General features: G+C 36.9%; 4 protein-coding genes across 4 annotated transcripts in view; 2 read left to right on the top strand and 2 right to left on the bottom strand.

The window, feature by feature from the left end:
• mRpL33 (mitochondrial ribosomal protein L33) overlaps positions 1-7,331 on the top strand; it is a 143,029-nt gene that overhangs the window by 20,039 nt on the left and 115,659 nt on the right. The window lies entirely within an intron of this gene.
• Positions 1,074-2,725, top strand: cn (cinnabar). The gene is given in 6 exon segments (NM_001039411.1): positions 1,074-1,171; positions 1,219-1,288; positions 1,335-1,525; positions 1,577-1,713; positions 1,758-2,568; positions 2,612-2,725. Coding segments are annotated over 6 exon segments (1,338 nt in total). The 5' UTR covers positions 1,074-1,123; the 3' UTR covers positions 2,693-2,725.
• LOC663980 (2-acylglycerol O-acyltransferase 1) lies at positions 2,696-4,188 on the bottom strand. The gene is made up of 2 exons (XM_015985410.2): positions 3,156-4,188; positions 2,696-3,103 (listed from the first exon to the last, which is right to left on the bottom strand). Exons 1-2 carry the CDS (start codon positions 4,015-4,017, stop codon positions 2,946-2,948), a joined length of 1,020 nt encoding a protein of 339 aa, XP_015840896.2. The 5' UTR covers positions 4,018-4,188; the 3' UTR covers positions 2,696-2,945.
• On the bottom strand, positions 5,503-6,761 carry LOC663990 (2-acylglycerol O-acyltransferase 1). The gene is made up of 2 exons (XM_970015.4): positions 5,730-6,761; positions 5,503-5,679 (listed from the first exon to the last, which is right to left on the bottom strand). The coding sequence occupies exons 1-2, from the start codon at positions 6,589-6,591 to the stop codon at positions 5,522-5,524; spliced, it is 1,020 nt and encodes a 339-aa protein (XP_975108.2). The 5' UTR covers positions 6,592-6,761; the 3' UTR covers positions 5,503-5,521.

Below are 7,331 nucleotides of genomic sequence, written 5' to 3'. Positions count from 1 at the left end.
AACCACCGCAGACCGACGCCGAGCGCCCAAAAGAAACACAAAAACTACAATCGTAGGCAACCAAATATATCCAAAACTTTATTTTTAGAGCTGTTATCAGCTAATACGGAAGCTACAACTCAATATCGTATTCTTGGTCAAAATCTCATCCAATATTCTCGAATTGACTTTCCCTTTTTTCTAGAAATCTCAAAAGTGTCTTCGTAAGCAAACTAATCACCTACTTCATCTACAATATTTTCAGTTACCCATTATAAAAATTGATTTTTCTTCACAGTTACTGTTCTTCTTTTTCAACTTTTTTAATGTATTCGGTTAATAATATTCGGATGTTTTATTTATTTTCTTTTTTGTCAATTTGATAAAATTGATTTTGATACTAGTCAGTAGATGATCGGACGGTCTATATTTATTTGGTGACCAAAGCTTTTTTTCTTCATTCACTCGAAGATAAAGAAGTAGTCAGTGCGGAGAGCTCAGTAGAAGAGAACTGAAGAAGACGTTAGCTTTAGCTCTACAAGCCAGAATTTTTTTCTTATACCTTATATAGTATCTTCTTTGCCAAAAGCAGAAAAATGAAATAGTGAAAAATTTGGAATACTACTTCAGGAATCTGGAAAAGCTGGACAAAAGACAAAAAAGTGTTTGAAATTTGTTGATTCCTCGTTAGTGAGGAAGAACAAATAGAAAGTGATGATGAAGAAGACGCTTTTTGTACATTCTGCAAAATCCTCTTTTTTTGAAAGTGATTTTGAAAAGTGAATACGTGTACTACGAGTAACTAAAAAATGGGCTACTGATGTGACACCAGTCAGCATCGTCACCAACACTGTTTCTGCTTTTGATTATTTGGATGTGTTAAATAAATAAGAGATAACAAACTTGTTTATGATTAGGAACATTTCAGAAATCACAGTAGATTAATGAGTGGAATTTTTCTATTTATTTTGCCATCAATTGCACAAGAAACTTATCATAGAATTACTCGGATTAGCATTGAGAAAGAAAAAGGCGCAAGCCCCGAAATGTAACACAACACTAACACGATTATTCTACATATCAAGTGGCTGAAACGAAGCCTTTAAACTAGAACCAGTCCTGTGTTGGTGGTTTTTGTGTGAAAATGGGTAGTAATAACGTCAATTCGGTTATTGTAGTGGGCGGTGGTTTGGTATGGCCCTAAATGCACCAAAACAAAAATAAAATTGATTTTTTAAGGTTGGTTCTTTGTGTGCTATTTTTATGGCAAAGAGGGGCTACCATGTTACACTTTTTGAGTATCGGGAAGGTAAATTAATTTTTTAATGAGATTAGGGCCGAACTTTTTGATTTAGATATTAGGACGGCAAAGTTTGCTCGTGGCCGTTCGATAAATATGGCTTTGTCGAACCGTGGCAGAAAAGCGCTACGTGCTGTTGGAATAGAAAAAATAATTCTTGAATCGGCGATTCCTATGAAAGGGCGGCTTTTACACGACTTGAAGGGGCGAACCACTAGTGTACCATACGATGCTTTAACGGGACAAGTACCTGGTTAATTTGCCCATAAAACTTGTGTTTATTGTAAAAAATTCTAGTGTATTTATTCGATCAGCAGAAATTACTTAAATAACGTGCTGTTAACCGAATTAGAGAAGTACCCAAATGTGAAAATTTATTTCAATCATAAATTAATGAGTGTGAGCTTTGAGGATGAGAGAATTTCGGTCATGAAGTAGGTAAAAAATGTCCAAAACCCAAAATCAATAATTTTTATAGTTTGATAACTGAAGAAATTACGACCCACCAAGCCGATTTAATAATAGGGGCCGATGGGGCCTACAGTACCCTTCGGCGTTACATGCAGCTGACCCCTCTTTTTGAGTACAGCCAAACCTACATCCAACACGGGTACCTCGAGTTGGTCATCCCTCCCGAAAACGGGCCCAAAATGACCCCCAATCATCTACACATCTGGCCCCGGGGCCAATTCATGATGATTGCGTTACCCAACAAGGACAATTCCTGGACTGTCACCCTGTTTATGCCTTTTGCTAAATTCGAAAGTTTGAGAAATGCTGCAGAATTGAAAGATTTTTACTACAAGACTTTCCCCGACGCTGTCCCCCTCATCGGTGAGGATCTCCTCGTGAACGATTTTTTTAAAGTGAAGCCATCGGCTCTGGTCTCGGTCAAGTGTAAACCGTACCATGTGGGGAGCAAATTTCTGCTGATTGGGGACGCGGCACATGCCATGGTACCCTTTTATGGGCAGGGGATGAATGCAGGGTTTGAGGATTGTTTCCTTTTGGACGGCATTCTAGAAAGGAGGAGTAACGACATCGCGGGGTCTATTGAGGAGTTCAGTAGGGAACGGGTTGAGGATGCTTATGCTATTTGCGAGTTGGCGATGTATAATTACGTGGAAATGAGGGATCTTGTGACTAGGCCTTCGTACCGTTTGAGAAAATTTTTCGATGAATTGCTTTTTAAGTGTATGAAGGAGAAGTGGATTCCGTTGTACAATTCGGTGACTTTTTCGAATTTCGGGTACAAGCAGTGTGTGGAAAACAGGAAGTGGCAAAACAAGGTTTGTGGACACGTAATTGGGATCAATATGAAACAAGTTTTAGGTTATTCAAAAATTTCTCTGGACGGGTGGCTTGGTAACTAGCGCTTTGTTTGCATATGGATTACGGATTTGGTTGTATTAAAATATTTGCGTTTTTTATCAGTTTAATTTATTGTAAGACTTTTCTGAATAAAACAAATATTTAAACATAGTTTTATACCAATTCTAAAACCTTTCCTTTACCTTTACTTTGGAAAACTCATCTCCCAAAATAAAAGACAGGCAAGAGTTGTATATTTCTTGGTCAAGAAACGAAATTTTTGCCAAAAGCATTCTTTGACAAGCCAATACTATATGGATTTTTAAGTGTTGAAATCAAAATCAAAACAAAAAAATTACTCCAATTCAAGACATTTATCCTGGGGGCTATCGAAGTATTGGTATTTATACTTGTCGAACAACTTCACCAACTCTTCTTGAAACTTCTCGTGGAGGTCGTCAATTTGTTCACTAGTTGGATATTCTGTTTTGGAAACTTTAATAGGTGTTCCAACTAAAACACTTCAGTCTTCACCAAAATTTCATTTAAAACAGAAGCAGCTTACCAACTGTCATTAAGGGTATATCCCTTGGAACCCAACCAAAATTGTCTTGGAAAACTCCTCTTCCATAGAAAAGTCCAGAAGCAAGAGTAGGAAATTTTTTCGTAATAAAACTGATATGTTTCCAAAAGCTCCCTCTGACAGCTAGTAAATCGTTTTCCCCAAAGGTTAAAACCGGCACTAAAGCAGCCCCGCTTACGAAAGCCGCTTTCACGAAACCTTTTCTTTGTTTGACAACACAGCGAAAACGTTGAGGTTGATTCTGATTATAAAAACATTCCAACGCGCCTCCGGGAAACAAGAGCACGATTTCGCCACCTTTCGGATCACTTAAAACACTAACTAGGGATTTAAACGAACAAGATATAAAACCCACACCCATTGCTAAATCTCGTAGAATTGGGAAAAGAAAGAAAAATGAAAGTGTAGCAATTTTTACTCGAAAATCGGGGTATAAACTACGAAATTTTGAATACGAATTGGCGATGGTTGCGTGACATCCCATCGGCATAACTCCGTGCGGAAAGCAGGCAAAGAGGTAGTTTTGGCTTGGGTTTAGTTCAAAATCAGGAGTTAGTTTAAGATTAATTTGGAAGTGGTTGTGGACGTATTTCCAAAATATAATGTTTTCCAAAAAATTTACAGTGCGGGAGCCTTGACTAGGTGTATGCCTGTCAAGAAAAAGCCAGGATATGTAGAGTAGAACTAACCACCAAAAAGGGGTAAATAATAAACAAATGCAAAAAATTACTGAAACGCTCCCCGAATATACGGTTGCAAAATACGCTCCGCCAGCGAATACCATGTATAGTTTTCTTTCAAATGTGGTGTCCCAGGCGTCGAAATTTAAACCGAAAATTCGCATTTTAACTGGCAAACGTGAAACTCACTTTAAAAGTCTTACAATGTTGACGACAGAATAACCATGTCAATACAAAAACGGATTTATTATCAATTAAGCACTCAATGTTACACTGCTGTTTACTATTTTTTTTATCTATGTACCTTGATGGGATTTAAATTTATTGGCAAAAATTACGCAAACTCTAGATGTTTACCTTGAGGATGTACAAAGAATTGGTATTTATATTTTTCGAACAATTTTACTAACTCTTTCTGAAAAGTCGTATGGAGAGCGTCGATTTGTTCATCACTTGGATTTTCTGTTTTGGAAACTGGGATTGGTGTACCAACTACATTTTTTCTAAATCAAATTAAATAAAACACTGGATACGTACATACCAACAGTCATTAGAGGAGTTTTCCTTGGCACCATCCCAAAATAATTTTGGAAAATCCCTCGACCATGGAAAAAACCAAGGGCAAGAGTCGGAAAATGCTTGGTAATAAAATTAAATCTCTGCCAGAAACTTCCTTCAACGGCCAATAAATCATTTTCACCAAACGTAAGGACCGGGACTAAAGCCGCCCCGCTTGTTAAAGCTGCTTTCACAAAGCCTTTTTTGTGCTTTATAACGCATTGGTAACGCTGTGGTTGATACTGATTATAAGAACTTTCCAACACGCCACCGGGAAGTAAGACCACAATTTCGCCACCTTTTGGGTCACTTAAAACACTAACTAGAGATTTAAACGAACATGATATGAACCCCACAGCCATTGTAATATCTCGTAAAATTGGAAAAAGAAAATAGAATGAAACTGTGGCGACTTTTACGTGGAATTTTGGGTATAAGTTTCGAAATTTTGAATATGGATTGACGATGGTTGCGTGAAGTCCCATCGGAACGACTCCATGGGGAAAGCAGGCAAAGAGGTAATTTTGATTTGGGCTTAGCTCAAAGTCAGGAGTGAGTCGTAGATTGGTAAGGAAGTGGTTGTGGATGTATTTCCAAAACATAAGCTTGTCCAGAAACTTGATCGTGCGTGAGCCTCTACTAGGAGTATGTCTATCAAGGAAGAGCCAAGATAAGTAGAGTAGAACTAACCACCAGAAAGGAGTAAATAATAAATAAAGGCAAAAAATTACTAAAATGATCCCCGAATATACGACTGTAAAGTATGCTCCACCGGCGAGTATTATCTGAACTTTTTTTTCAAAGGTGGTGTTCCAAACGTCAAAATTCAAACCACAAATTCTCATTTTTACTATTGAAGTGGAACTATATTTGAATACTTGAAGGTTAACTACTTAGTAGTGCCAACACATTACCCATATTTGTTATCAATAAATACTTTTAATATTGCTGTTATTGCTATCTCTTTCTTGTTTTTTAAGTTTACGGAATTAAAAAAAATAGGTAAATAATTACTTTACGTTATTTACTTTAAAAAAGAATAGTGTAGGTAAGGTTTTTTTTTCTATAATAAATAAAAACTTAGTTGGGGTTAAAATTTATTAGTCAAAATTACACAAATTCTAAACATTTATCTTGAGGATTGTCAAAAAATTGGTGTTTGTATTTTTCAAACAGTTTCTCTAACTCTTCTTGAAATTTCTTGTGGAGGGCGTCGACTTGTGCATCACTTGGATTTTCTGTTTTCGCAGTTGCAATTGGTGTACCAACTAAAACATTTCTGTTTTCAAACAAATTAATTACAACTGAAGATACTTACCAACAGTCATTGTCGGTTTTCGTCTCGGAACCATCCCAAAAGTGCTTTGGAAAACTCCTCTCCCATGAACAAAACCACAAGCAAAAGTCTGATACCTTTCTGTAATGAACCGAAATTTTTGCCAAAAACTGTTCTCAACAGTCAATAGATCGTTCTCGCCGAAAGTTAAAACCGGGACCAACGCAGCTCCGCTTTTTAAAGCCACTCTCACGAAGCCTTTTCTGCGGTTTAGGACGCACTTATAAAATTGAGGCTGGTACTGATTATAAGAACATTCCAATGCACCTCCGGGAAATAACACTACAATTTCTCCACCTTCTGGTTTGCTTAACACCCTCATAAGAGATTTGAACGAACATGAGATGAAGTCTAAAGCCATTGCAAGTTCTCGAGTAAAGGGGAAGACAAAAAGAAATGGAGTTATAGCGAGTTTCACTCGAAAATTTGGGTATAAATTTCGAAATTTCGAATGCGAGTTGACGATAGTTGAATAAAGCCCCAACGGGACAACTCCGTGAGGAAAGCAGGCGAAGAGATAATTCTGGTTTGAGTTTAGTTGAAAATCACGAGTGAGCTTAAGAGTGTTAAGGAAATGGTCGTGACTATATTTCCAAATGAGGAGATTTTGGACCCACTTCATAGGTCGTGAGCCTTGGGCTGGAGTATCTTTGTCGTAAAAAATCCCCAAAAAGTAGAGCAAAACCAACCACCATAAAGGAGTAATTAGTAAACCAAGGCAAAAAATTAGTGAAAGGGGCCCCGCATATATTAGCAAAAAGTACGATACACCGGCGAATAGCATCTGAAGTTTTGTTTCAAGGGTGGTGTCCCACAGGTCAAAATTTAAGCCAAAAATTTTCATTTTGCACTATCTCTGAGCCCACTTTGGACTAAAATCTTCTACTGACTACTTATTCATTACTGTTTTTTTGTTTTTCTCGTTTTAAAACCACTAATGTGTTTATTTTGTAACACAACGCAGTCATGGTTAAACCATATCAGTTAACAAAAATTCAAACTATCGCAACATTGCACTTCGCTATGAACTACGAGAAATACCTTTTTGGGTTTTGGGGACATGCGTGTAACAGTTTTTTTGCTACTGTGAGTTTTAAAGTTAAAAAAAGGAAAACATATTCGGTTGAAGCTAATAGTTATTTATGTAACAAGTCTGCAAAATAGAGTTCTAGCGGACGAATCGGATTAAGGACGAGGTGACGAAGGTCCTTAATGAGATGAGTCCGCTAAAACTATTTTGCGGAAGTGTTGCATACAAACTTTTTTGATACCAGCTCTCTGATTTATTGAAACAATAATTAATGTTTCGAATAATAAATAAATTAGTGTCCGCAAAGTGTTGCTGTGACGACTTTAAGTACTTGTCCTTTAAAATGACATTTTGCGGAGTCAAAGCAGTTCCCAAAGTAACCATTTTAGGGAGCGTGTACCATTATTAAAAAATTTAATTTGTTGTAGTTATGCATTTTCGTTCAAGTTATCAAAAATCGGTATTTATAGTTTTCGAACAGTTTCTAATTCTTCTTGAAATTACTGAAGACAGTTTTTTTGCCAAAAGATAAGAAAAGTGGGATTTACGTTACA

The sequence above is a fragment of the Tribolium castaneum genome, chromosome 4 (assembly GCF_031307605.1).
Source record: "Tribolium castaneum strain GA2 chromosome 4, icTriCast1.1, whole genome shotgun sequence".
Taxonomy (NCBI): domain Eukaryota; kingdom Metazoa; phylum Arthropoda; class Insecta; order Coleoptera; family Tenebrionidae; genus Tribolium; species Tribolium castaneum.
Note: the sequence above shows the minus strand (reverse complement) of the source record. Positions and strands in the feature narration are given on the sequence as shown.